The following is a 13326-nucleotide window of genomic DNA, read 5'->3' as shown; positions in this document are numbered from 1 at the left end:
GGAAAACATATGGGCATACTTAAAAGACTTTGAAGATTTATTTGAAATCCATGACTCACTCTTTATCTTACTTCTGAGCTAGGTGGTACACCCTACAATTCTACAATCCCACGGGCTATATGGAACCCTTCCTTGACTCGGCGGCCAAGCCCCCAACCCAAGTTTGTTGGAAGAGTTGGAGTTTCTAATTCTAATACGGTACAGGGCACCGTATAATCCCTCTTTGGGGACATAATAACCCGTACTGGAAAAACACGATTTTAGACAATGAGTTTTCTGGGCTCATGCCTTCTTCGGATAACCACCCAACTCTCTTTAAGCCCATTTTTAATTCTTTCTAAACATGCATCATTCTAAACTTCAAAATCTAAAGGAAATTCTGCATTCTATTCTGTCCTAAGTCTGTCATGGCATTTTCTATTTTGGTATCGTCATATCAAGACTTGCAAATCATATATCTAAGACATACTATATCATGATACAACTCTTTCATTTCAAACAATGCTCAGACCACCCAAAAAATTCAAATGGTACAAGAGGATTCATATTTTAAAACATATGTCAAACCATGCAAAGATTCTCTCTTATCAATATTTCGGCAAGTGGTGGTCAATTTTTCGAAACAGTCATGCAATTCCTTTGACTACACATTTATCATTTAAAAATAAGAAGTTGTCCCTCTCTTCAATTCTCAATCAACATAAGGTTCATATAAGATAAGCCTGCTAAACGGGTCAGGCTGCCCCGGCCCAACTCGGCCTAGCCCGACCCACTAAGCAAACTCGGCCCGATATGACCCGGCCCGGTCAGCCCATGGACTATAGGATACCGGGTACCGGGCTGGGTTATTTTTTGATTTGGGCCCGGTTAACCTGGCCCAGACCAAACCCGATCCGGGCCCGCCAATTAACCGGCCTGGATATATATATATATATTTTTTTAAATCAGATTTTGTACAAAATTGGACCGTTGGGCCCAACGGCTATATTACCGTTTGGGCCCTTAAAACGGCTCAAATGACATTTTTTAATTAAAAAAAAATTCATTTTAAATATTTTTTTAATCCCGAAAAAATTTCTATAAATACCCTTCACTCTCAAATCATTTTACACACAAATTTTCATTCTCTCTCAATTCTCAAATATTCTATATATTTAAATTCCTAAAGTGCTCACTTTAATTTTTTAATTTTGCGATTACAAAGTATGAGGGAAAGTTTCTAAAGTCGCAACCTTTAGATACTTCCAAAATTTGGTATTATCGTTTCATCTCTTACGTTTAATTTTTAATTAGTGTATTAATTGTTGAATATTTTATTTTATTATATTTGTATTTTGAATTTTTTTAGTTTAATTTATATTATGGATAAATTAAGAAATCTCGCCACTAAAGGTGTTAAAATTTTTTGTCCCGGAAGTGGTAGTGGTAGCAAAAAATGAATTACTAGCGGTAGAGGTACTTCAAGTAGTAGATATACCCGTGTACATTTGCGTCCGGTACCGCTTGGTACACCTTTTGAGGAAAAAATTGGTGTAGGTGCTCACAATATGGATTATGTAGAAGCTCAGAAAAATTACAATATAGAAGAAGAAAATGAAGTAGATGCGGTTAATTTAGATGAAGAAGATGAAAATATTAGTGAGACACCCGCAGTAGGAAATGCTAACGTTAGATCTGAATCGGTTATTCTCCCTCCCCGTCCTCCCCGTGCCCCAACAGCTCATAAAACAACTAGTATTGCATGACAATTTTTTGAACGTATATCAGATACTGAAGTGCAATGCAATATTTGTCAACAAATATATAAGCATAAAAACGGAGGCAAGCAAGGGGGTACGGGTATGTTAATGAGACATATAGGTGATGCTCATGAAAGAGAGTTAAATATTGCACGAGGTGGTGGGAATATTAGTGGGCCAATGCAAACTAGAATGGACCCAGCAACCGGTCAGGTAATGAAGAAGTATAATAAATTGAGGGACCGAGAAGAAATAACTAAAATGGTAGTTGTGGGTTGTTTGCCTTTTAGTTTTCCTTCTTCTGATTCCTTTATACATTACATTCAAGCAATTTATAATCCTATGTTTAATGGTATTCCTAGAAGTACTTGTCGATCTGATATTTTTAGACTTCTTTCACAATATTATTTTTATTTATCAACATTGTTAAAAAATATTCAATGTAGATTGTCCCTAACTTCTGATCTTGGTCGTGCTGTAAATAAAAATGACAATTTAACCGTTACTTGTCACTGGATGGGTAGTAATTTTGTGATGCAAAAACATATTCTTGCTTTTTTATATGATGAAGATCGTAAACATACTGAAGATTTTATTGCTGATTCGATTGTTAAAGTTGCAAAATTTTATGGTATCGAAAATTAAATCTTATGTATTACTTTTGATAATGCTTTTAACAACAAGACCACTATAACAAAGTTAAAATCTAAGCTATCTTCGCCGTTACCTGAAATTTTTCATATTAAGTGTGCATGTCATATATATAATTTAATTGTAAAAGATGGTCTTGAGTTTTTTGAGCTTTATATTGAAAAAAATCCGTCTTACTGTTGGTGTTATTCAAGGAAATAATCAAAGAAAAAGAATTAGAGAATTTAAAGTTAAATGTCAAGAAATGGACTTGCACCGATATTGATGCTTGAGGAAATTGATATTAGATGAAATTCTAAGTATGATTTTTAAAAACTTGTTATAAATATAGAATTCCTATTACACTAGCTTTTAACCAATATTGTGGTCCATTTGCTGATTCTGCTGATTGCGTGCTACATGATTTTGATTGGGTTGTAATTAATGATCTTGTTAAGTTTTTAGAAAAAAATTTATATAGCTACGATTGAATTTTTCGATGCTTATTATCCTACTGTTGTAATATTTTGGCATATATAGCCGATATTTCTGGTTTGCTCAAAGAATATAAAAATAAAGAAGGTTATAAAGAAGCTGTTGGTGCCATGTTTACAAAATTTAAAAAATATTTTTTCTCGATTTCCCCTATTTACTTGGTTGGTGCTATGCTAAATTCGTGCATAAAATATAATACTATGTGCCACTTTAGTACTCTTATTTATGCTAACTTACAAATAAATACTAACAATGATTCTAAATAAGTACATTTGTGGACGGCTATGGATGATCCGAATGAATACATAGAAAAATTATATAATCACTATGCTGATTTAGTTGATTTAGCCGTACGTACAAATATCACAACAACTGTCGCTCCTCATCCACCCGAGGAGCCATCATCTTTTAAAAGGCCGGCACATAGTGATTTTCCTGATTTCTTTTATGATTTACCTTGTTGGAATAGTGTTGATGAGAGAGCTTACACATCAACTTATCGGAAAGAGCTTAAATATTATCTTTGGTAGCTGCCAGAGGATCGCAGACGATGGTTCAACATGTTGGATTGGTGAAGGAGTAATGAAACACAATATCTTGTGCTTTCAAGATTAGCTAGAGATATCTTGAATGTTCCAATATCAACCGTTGCATTAGAGAGCGCTTTTAGTCAGGCACGACAGCAACTTGGAGACAACCAACACTCATTGGGAAGAAATGCAATGAATGTTCTAGTTTTCCTTAGAGATTGGATTAGAGCAGAAAGAAGAAATCAAGGAATCGAACCAGAGCCGAACAACGAGCAGAAACTTGAAAAAACTATGTCTTCACTGGAGAACTCAGCAGAATCTAGTCCAATATGCAAGTTCCCGTTAATATTAACATGAATGAGTTGGAAAAAATGATGCATAATTTGTAGATTTTTCATTCATATAAATTATAAATTTTGGATCTTTTCGCAATCAATAAAATTCAACATTCATTCACTCCTTAGTCCTTACTTTGTAATTTTCTTATTTAATGATTTGAATTGAATTTCTAGTTTAAATTAAAAGCTTACTTTTAATATATTATTAATTTACTATCAAGTATTATTAATTTATTATATTAAGTAGCATATGTTTTGTATATTTGTGTATATATCTTCTATAGATGTGTATATTTAATGTATACATGTGTATATGTTTTATAAATTGTATATATATATATATATATATATATATATATATATATTGTAGTATATGTTTTATTTAAAGTAGTACATATATATTGAATAGTGCATATATATATATGTATATATCTTCTATAGACGTGTTTATTTAACGTATACATGTGTATATATTTTATAAATTAGTATATAACTATATATATATATATATATTGTAGTATATTTTATTTAAAGTAGTACATATATATTGAATGATGTGTATATATGTGTATATATCTTCTATAGACATGTATATTTAACGTATACATGTGTATGTATTTTATAAATTAGTATATATATATATATATATATATATATATATATTGTAATGTATATATATTGTAGTATATGTTTTATTTAAAGTAGTACATATATATTGAATGGTGCGTATATATGTATATATATCTTTTATAGACGTACATATTTAGTGTATACATGTGTATATATTTTATAAATTAGTTATTAGTATATAACTATATATATAATTATATATATTGTAGTATATATATATATATATATTATAGTATATGTTTTATTTAAAGTTGTATGTATATTCGTATATATTGAATGTTACGTATATATGTGTAATTGTGTATAGTTGTATATATTTTTTAAATTCTAATGTAGTTTATACTATAGATATAGTGTATATATATTGTTTAACGTATTTAAAATGCATATAGGTGGGCATATACAGTGTATATTGAAAAAAACTTTTTTTTATTTTTGACCTGGTTTGACTGGATTTTTAACCGGATTTGACCGGGCTTAGGTGGGTTTGACCTGGTTGGGTTAAGTGGGCCGGGTTAGGGTTATTTTTAAAATTTTTACTGTTGAACCCGTACCCGACCCATCCCACTTAACCACAACCCAAACCCGGCCCAGCCCACAACCCGACTAAATTTAATGGGTCGGTTTCGAGTTGACCCAGCCCGGCCCACTTAACACCCTTAATATAAGATAGTAAAGCTCTTGACTCATACTTTAAGACATGCAATTTAGTAACCCATAATTTATAATTCAAGGAGTAACGAAATAGGAGACGGAAAATTCATTATTCATTCATATTTCAAAACTGAAAATCACATATATACATATACACGAGAAAATCAAGATTTAAGGGAAGGCCTCAAGACCAAAACATAATATCATTGAAAGAGTCCACAATGCATGCTAAATTTTTAATATAATTCAAGACCCTCCATGAATGCATGATTTCTCAACATTCAAAACATTATTAAAATGATTTCACCATGCCCATGTAGTTTAGGAAAAATCCCACATACCTTATGTTCCTAAGTTGAAGAATAGAACCCTAATCTTGACACTTTTCTTGGAAAATCTTGGATTGAAAGACTTGAATTCTTTCCTTGAAGGAAACCCTAATTTCTCCTTGTTCTTGAGAGTGGGGAGGATTTGATATGTTTTAAAACTGACAAAAGATTGATTATAACGTATTTTGGATGATTGAAATCGTGTGGGAGAAGTTTGGGGTGAGGAAAATACAAAAATAGACCTAGGAAAAGCACGTACAAGTTGCAAAAATTTTCAGTTGATGACTTGAGTTGATAACTTATCAACTAGTTGATGGCTTATCAACTCAAGTCTTCACTTCTCTAAATGGGATGGTTATGGGTGACGACTTGATTGATAAGTCGTACTTAGTTAATGACTTATCACCTCAAGTCGTCACTTTGTAGCTAAAGTTGATGACATTCTTGTTAAAGGCTGATGATTTGGCTGATAAGTCGTCACTTAGTTGATGACTTATCACCTCAAATCGTCACCTTGAGGAAAGACGGACATCCTGAGGTAAAAAGAGCCTAACTTTTCACTCCGATATCAAATTAAGATGAAACCAACTGCGTTAGAAAGAGGACTCAAATATCTTTATTTTCGTATATAGTATGCCATGTAACTCATCATGTACAAAGAGTAACGTTCATTGAAATTTGACCCAAGCTGAAACGTTCACTAAAACTTAATCGATAGAATCGTTCTCAACTCGTCTTTGAGTTAGGAGATATGTGTGACCTCAATTACTATTCAAAGGTATTCCCACACTATAGAATTGATCATCACATATATATTAATAAGGAATCCTTGGGTTCGGGTCTATACGCGTAGAAACGACGGTTTGAATTTTAGCCCGAAAAATGTTGGGTGTTACAAGTTACCTTGAGAAAGATGAATTGCAATAGGATAACAACTTGGTGCACATTCTGCAAAACCGGAATTTTTTACCAAAATAAGCCATTTTTTGAACCAATTCACCAAAATAATATGTTTTTTTAAAATTTTACAAAACTAGTATAAACGTACTTTCCTGTAATGTATTACTTTATTATTTTATTAAAAAATACAAGAGTAAAAACTGACGGTGTTTGACTTTTAACGGACCATAAAATGTTACTTTTAATAACGTGTTATAAGTAATTCGTTACTATGAGTAAAATTTTCCAACCAAATAAAAATCAAATGCCTAATTATTTTAGGGGCAACCATTGCCCTAATTCTGAAAAGAAAAGAAAATTCTCTTGTCTCTTTGCCACTGCCCTAATTCGAAGAAGAAGAAAAATTTGTTGTGTGTCTTTCGACGCCTCTAGCTAATCCATCTCATCTCTTTCGATGCCTCTGGCTACTCCATCATCTAAGTAATTGTTGGTTCAGCTGTGTTTTGGATTGCGGAAGCCTAGGCTCAACGTCATAGAAAGGGTGTTTTTGGTATGAATCTACTCTCTATTTTTCTAGACTCAACTTGACTCTCTATTTTAAACTTTTGTATTTCTCAAATTTTACTCAATTATGCTCTAAATTATGATTTCGGAACAAATGGATTTAAATTCTTTTCAATTTTGGGATATTTTTAAAGGAGAAAGGATATTTGTAGACTTTGCTCATACTTAAGAGAACAATTTTTTCCTTTTTATGGCTGATTAATATGTTCATTATAATGAACATATTCACTTATGTATAGGTACTTTTATATGTCTGGTAGTAGTTCATATAAGCTGGATCCTGGGCCACTTGAACCGTCTGTATTAACTCAACAACTTACTCATAGGTCACGGGATATATGGGATGAAAGTGTTGATATGATTCTTAATACGAGAAAGAGTGATGGAAGTTTTTGGAAGCTCATAGAAAAATATCCTATCCATCCACGAGTTTTAAAAGTGATTAAATTATCTGGATTGTATGGTGTTTATTGATGTAATAGGCCTGCTATCGATCGTAGTTTGATCACTTCATTAGTTGAGCGTTGGCATCCTGAAACACATACTTTCCACTTTAGAACAGATGAAGCAACTATCACCTTGCAAGATATCGAGGGGTTGTATGGATTACCCGTGAATGGTGCTCCGGTACTTGGTATTGAGACGACGAGAACTATTGGTGACTAGAAAAACATTTGTCAAAGATTATTAGGTTTTGTTCCATCTCTTCGGGACTTTAGCAGTAGTTTCCTCAAGGTCTCTGCGCTTAAAGCGCACATGTTATGTGAGCCACAATTTTCAGACATGGCAACTCAAGAAATACTCAATCAGAAGGCTAGGTGTTACATGTTCTGGATGATTGCGGGTATAATGATAGCAGATACATCTGGTTCTTATTTGAAGCTTATGTACCTGCCTATGCTCGAGGAAGTCAATGCAATTGGGTCTTATAGTTGGGGTAGTGCAACTTTAGCGTACTTGTATCATTTTCTTTGTAAAGCCTCACAGAGTATCCAAAATGAGATAGCCGAATTTCTACCACTACTTCAGGTATATCTAATAATTCTAATAATTGCACAAATTATTTATTGATATTTATTTTAGTTTATATATATATATATATGTATATATATATATATATGTATATATATATATATATATGTATGTATATATGTATGTATCAGGTTTGGGCATGGGAGAGGATCACTGTCCTTAGGCTAGTAGGAAAAAGAGGTACAGGAGATATTTTTCCTATTGATTCTGTAGGGGTCCACATGCTACTAGATGGTTTGCACACTTTAGTTGGACTAACACTACTAAGCATGTGCTGAAATTTTATAGGTATGTACTTGACTCTATGACAGAAGATCAGGTAGATTGTGTATAATTTTTTATCTTTGATTTTACGTAAATTGTAAATATAGACTCATTTGCTTTTTCCTTTTTCATGTAGTTTATCTGGGAACCATATACTGATGATTTAATTGAGAGTCTTCCTGACTATTATCGCGCTGGACGAGACATGTGGCGTGTTAGAGTTCCAATCTTCTGTTGGAATGTGGTAGAGGTTCACTGGCCTGATAGAGTGATGAGGCAATTTGGATTGCAACAGGTGATTCCAACTCCATTTCTATTTGATTCCACCCACTTTCGTCATGATCGTCGGGGAAGGCCAAATACAAATTGGGAGTTAGAACATGCACAATGGTTACCTTTTTGGAACGAGCGAGAACAATATATCTGTAATGCACTAGTCAATCATGGGTCACTTCGGTATGACGACCCCTACCTTATTTGGTTCAGACGTATTACTCGTCTTCTCATTGGTAATCCTAATCCCTGTCCTCAATGCAAACAAGGTTATGTGCCTAATTCAACTGCATATGAAACAATGGTAAGTAGAACTTTGCTTGTCTGATTTTTCTTTATCTAATATATATTAATAATAATCAGAACCTCCAAAGTAGGAACTTAGCTTTTCTTGAATCTTTTTAATGCTTGTACAGTTAAATAATTTTTACTTTAATTCACAGGCATGTCATATTCATTCGATGGTTGATAAAGCTAAATCACTTGGAGATACGCCATTGTATGAGGACTTATACATGTTTAGAAAGATGGTGCGGGATCAAAGTTCTGATTGTTTGAGAAATGTCCACGAGGCCGACAAGATTCATGTATCAGCCGATTATAGAAGAGATGAGGTGCAACCTGATCAGTTACGTCCCCATATTCATAGGCGATGAAAAGGCGGTGTTGCTGGAAGAAGAGAATATGTTATTGCGAGAGACCAAGTGCCTGTTAAAATGAATGAAATGGATGAAGCAACGCAAAATGCACAAATAAGTTCAGAAGATGATCAAGCAACAACTAATCATGATTTTGGTTCCACTTCAATGGGTTGTACTCAGGAATTCACTCAGGCATCAGGTATGATATATCAACATCCAAAGATTGTGCCATACATGACTCCACAGACTCCACAGATATCAAGGTATCCAAGTCTTTCATCACTTGATAATAAATTTGGTAGTTATCAGCCTTAACATTTTGAGAATGCCCCAAACTTCACCTCATCGCCTGTGCCAATGTCTATTGATATCCCCGATGCCACTAATAATTTAGAGAACTTGAACATTGAGATGGAAGATAATGAGTTGGATGATGCCAACAATGAAGTGAATGGTAATGATCCGGAGGATGAAAGTAAAGGTTGTGATATGACTATTCAGCATGATAAACTATCAAAGAAAGAGAAGCGTACAATTATTGCTAAGCTTTGTGGGACTGGTATTTTTTTTGTGATTATGTTATTTTTTTTTTCAACTTAACTGCACTATTTTAGCTGAACAGTTGAAAATCGACCTTTGCTTGACAGGGAGTCACTATGCTTACCAGCACGCCGAAAAGAAAAAAGCCAAACAGAAAAAAGGCAAAACAAAAAAAGGCAAAGAGTAATGGAATTATGTTGGACTCTTCCTTCTTCCATTCCCTTGAACATGGTCTAGTCATAACTTGGTAATACATGAATACCTGTTCTCTCTTTAAGTTATTTTGCTTTCTTGTTTTAAGTTTACTTTTTATTGTGCTTAGTTGTTGGAAAGTTGTTAGTATCTTTTTTTATAGCATTTGTCGTCCTTTTTAAGGGTTTTGGTTTCTATTCTTTAGTGGTGTATGCGATTTGGTTTAGATGCATAAACTAATCTTGAGTTGTGGTGTATGCGAGTTATTAGTTCACTTTTCATTGTCCTTTTAAGGTTTAGATTGTCTTTGAGCTGTCATTGCATCTGACTCTTTCCTTTTTCTTTTTTTTTTTGTTAGTATCTTGTTTTAAGTAAAAAACTAGCAGCAGACATTTGTGGGTGAATGTGTGCAGGAATATACTTAATTCTTTCTTCCTGTGACGCTATTTCGCTTCTCTTGTTGTCTCTGAGAATTGGCCATAGTGCCATATATTTGTGGCTGGTTGCAATAGGTGCTAAAAATTGCTTACTAGGAACATCTCTATTATATATGTATTACTGGTAGAAAGTTGTATATAGTGAAACCTGGATAGGTGATGTTAGAATGAGACTTAACTATGTGAAGAGAGTTTCCAGAAAAGATCACAGGCAATGTGCACAGTACTTTTGCTGAAAGTGATTGGTTTGCTAATTCTTGCTGATTTATAGTTGAAGTCTTATATTTCTCATTGTCATAGAAAGATTTGATTTTTATTCAATTTTAGCCAATGGTGTACTCTTATTGAACTTTTGGCTTTGTGGGGTTGTCCTAAAAGTGTTTGTTTTACTGATTGTTGGAAGGTAGAACAACTTTTTGAGTAAAAAATATTGGTAAAATTCTGAAAAAGGGGAGATTTTGGAGTTGTTGGAAGGTTTTGTTTCTGTCTTTTTCATTCTGAGATTGGCAGTTGAAGTCTTATCTACAAATGAGAATAGGCATTCTTGGTTCTTTTCTAGTTTTGACACTTTTCTTTAGGCCTTTGCGTTGTCAACAACCAAACGTTGATGGCAGTGTATCATACTCTTCTTCCTCGTTGTTGTATTATTGCCTGGTTGTTATTACACTGCTGTAGAACTGTTGCTGCTGTAGACACAAGGTTCTACTATGGAAAATTCACAGGAATTTATATTAACTCATTAGTCGTTCATAAGGTGATATAACCGAATTATATTTCTCTATATTTCAGTTTAGGACAGTTTGCAGGAGACGTTCTTCGTAGATGATCCAACCCATTTCAATGCTGCTACATTATTGAAGGTGTTGGCTTGACTCGAGGACTGAGAGCTGGAACGGTGTGGATTAACTGTTATGATGTATTTGATACTACAATTCCTACTACTAGTTGTATGTTTTTCGAGTTGAAAGTTTTTGGAATGTTGTACATCTTATTAACGCTGAGAAGCAGCATCATAAACATTTGAGACTTGAGTTATGACTTAAGACTTATGCTAAGCTGTAGCCACAAAATAATTATTGTATGCATATTAAGTTCGATTTATTAACATGGAAACTGTGTGATAGGATGAGTATGACCTCATTGTATATATACAATTGCTTAGCATTAACATCCAATAAGTTATGTGGCTGTCAAGGAGATCAAAAGCATTAATTAAGCTCCTTTGCCTTGTTATCCTGGATCCAAACCAAAAAATTCATTATAACAATTATTGGGCGGGTCAAGATCCAACCCGATATTTTACCCGTCTCAACCCAACCCATTTCAACCCGAAATAAATTTGGGCGGGTCATGACCCAACCCAATATTTAATTCAACCCATTTCATATTTTCAATCTCAACCCAACCCGCCCATTTGACACCCCTAATGCTGTAGGTATTACTGAAGTGATGGTAAAAATTGTAGCGAGTTGGAGGATGAAAAAGGTTGAACAAGAAAGAAAAGGTTGTCAAATTTTTCTCTTTTGTAATTTCTTGGTTGATGTGAAGAGAAATTTTAGAATTTTCAGGGTGTGGAAAGCTCCTTTGGGGGTTAAAAGTTTCTCATTTATATTTGATAAAAACAAGATCTTCATTTTATAGATAGCTGCATGGATCTTGTGGAATTTTAGTTAATGTGTTTCCTTACTTTTATACACTGCCTTGGTGTAATTTTACATATTAACTTTTCTTAAGGAACAATATGGAGGTGTGTGCTGTACAATTTTTACAACTTTTTCTTTAGATCTTGAAATGTCTCATTTGTAACAATTTGAACTTTGTTTTCATTAAGACCACCAAACGATACTTAGAAGCAATCAATTCAATTTTCTAATTTTAACAACTTTGATCAACAAACAAACATTATTCCTTGAAAATTACTTGACATCATAACCACTAGCTTTCATGTTCTTTTTATTACTAGTAATAATTATAGAAACATAAACTTCGTTACAATTTACTCTCTTTTTTTTTTTAAAAAAAAATAGTTTCCTTTTTTGAATTTAAAATTGATATGGTGTTAGTTGAAATTGAAATCCAGCTGTTGTGAAGATTATCCCATGGAATGTTGGTACAAGATTTCTACCCAATTAATTCATGAAACAATTATTAGACTTAGAAATAATCCACAAAACAGAATTCATTAGACTTAAAACGATTAGAAATTTTAAGAGTACCCACTTAAGTTTGATTACGAGTTGGACATCGGTCTATCTACACAACCCGCAAGCTCGCCCATATACTGCAGGACCACGATCCATCTCATTAGGTACTCTAGTTGTCCTTTGTCGATTAGGACGACGATAGAATTCATTACTTCTCATTATAAAAGTTGGAGATGGCCAATATACCTCGTGCCCAACTGGTGAGAATGACCCAGAATATGTAGCAACATAATTCTCTGTTGTGAAATGCTCGCTAACAAAATTTCTAGCTAGCCCTTCCATTATTTTAGTAACCTTCATGACATGTGAACACGGAAAGTGCAAATTAGCCCATTTTCCACAATCATATTTTTTATCATTTAGTGAAACACGATGAGGATTACCACCAGTACCATCAACTTGAATAGATCTAACCTCATATATCCCAATGGATATATTCCAATCAAAAACAAAGTGTCTTTTTGAACTTTCGTAGTTCTTCTCCCACTTTACTTTGAACCTGCTTGTCCATAGTTCCTTTTTCTCTACAAGTTGGTGCGCTATTTGAGATCTACGGGTATACCGTTCAACTGTTTGTTCCAATGAAAGTCTCACCATGGCAGTGACAGGCAATCCTCGAGCTTTCTTTAGGAGGCCGTTGAAAGACTCTAAAAGATTTGTTGTCAACACTCCCCATCTTTTTCCATCATCATGGCTAATCGTCCATTTGTCCAGTGGAAATTGCATGAGATATTCATATGCTTCTTCGTTTTCTTCCCTGATTTCCCACATCAAAGCTTCAAACTTCCTTACTTGATGAGCCGATGCAGCATTCCACATCAGATCACTGAGATTCCTGTTTGAAAAATAAGATTGAAAGTTACTCTTAAGATGTATTACGCAAAATCGATGAAAGGTCCGAGGCTCCTGGAATTGCCACAACTCTGATAAACTA

The 13326-nt window shown here is 33.7% G+C and overlaps 1 protein-coding gene across 6 annotated transcripts in view; it reads left to right on the top strand.

Moving 5' to 3' along the window:
• Positions 1 to 11320, top strand: part of LOC107843689 (serine/threonine-protein phosphatase 7 long form homolog) — a 43409-nt gene extending 32089 nt beyond the window's left edge. Inside the window, exons 2-6 of one of the 6 annotated variants that reach the window (XM_047397307.1) lie at positions 7372 to 7838; positions 7973 to 8160; positions 8242 to 8682; positions 8822 to 9806; positions 10978 to 11320. In XM_047397307.1, coding sequence (XP_047253263.1) covers positions 8146 to 8160; positions 8242 to 8682; positions 8822 to 9034 — 669 coding nt within the window. In that variant the 5' untranslated portion in view covers positions 7372 to 7838; positions 7973 to 8145 and the 3' untranslated portion in view covers positions 9035 to 9806; positions 10978 to 11320. Of the gene's footprint in view, positions 1 to 7048; positions 7839 to 7972; positions 8161 to 8241; positions 8683 to 8821; positions 9807 to 10977 lie in introns of all 6 variants that reach the window. The other 5 variants (XM_047397306.1, XM_047397305.1, XM_047397304.1 and 2 more) reach the window with 5 other exon arrangements.
• The last annotated feature ends 2006 nt before the right edge of the window (positions 11321 to 13326 follow it).

This window comes from Capsicum annuum, chromosome 10 (assembly GCF_002878395.1).
Source record: "Capsicum annuum cultivar UCD-10X-F1 chromosome 10, UCD10Xv1.1, whole genome shotgun sequence".
In the NCBI taxonomy this organism is placed as follows: domain Eukaryota; kingdom Viridiplantae; phylum Streptophyta; class Magnoliopsida; order Solanales; family Solanaceae; genus Capsicum; species Capsicum annuum.
The sequence above is the reverse complement of the archived record's forward strand: the minus strand, read 5'-3'. Positions and strand labels throughout refer to the sequence as shown.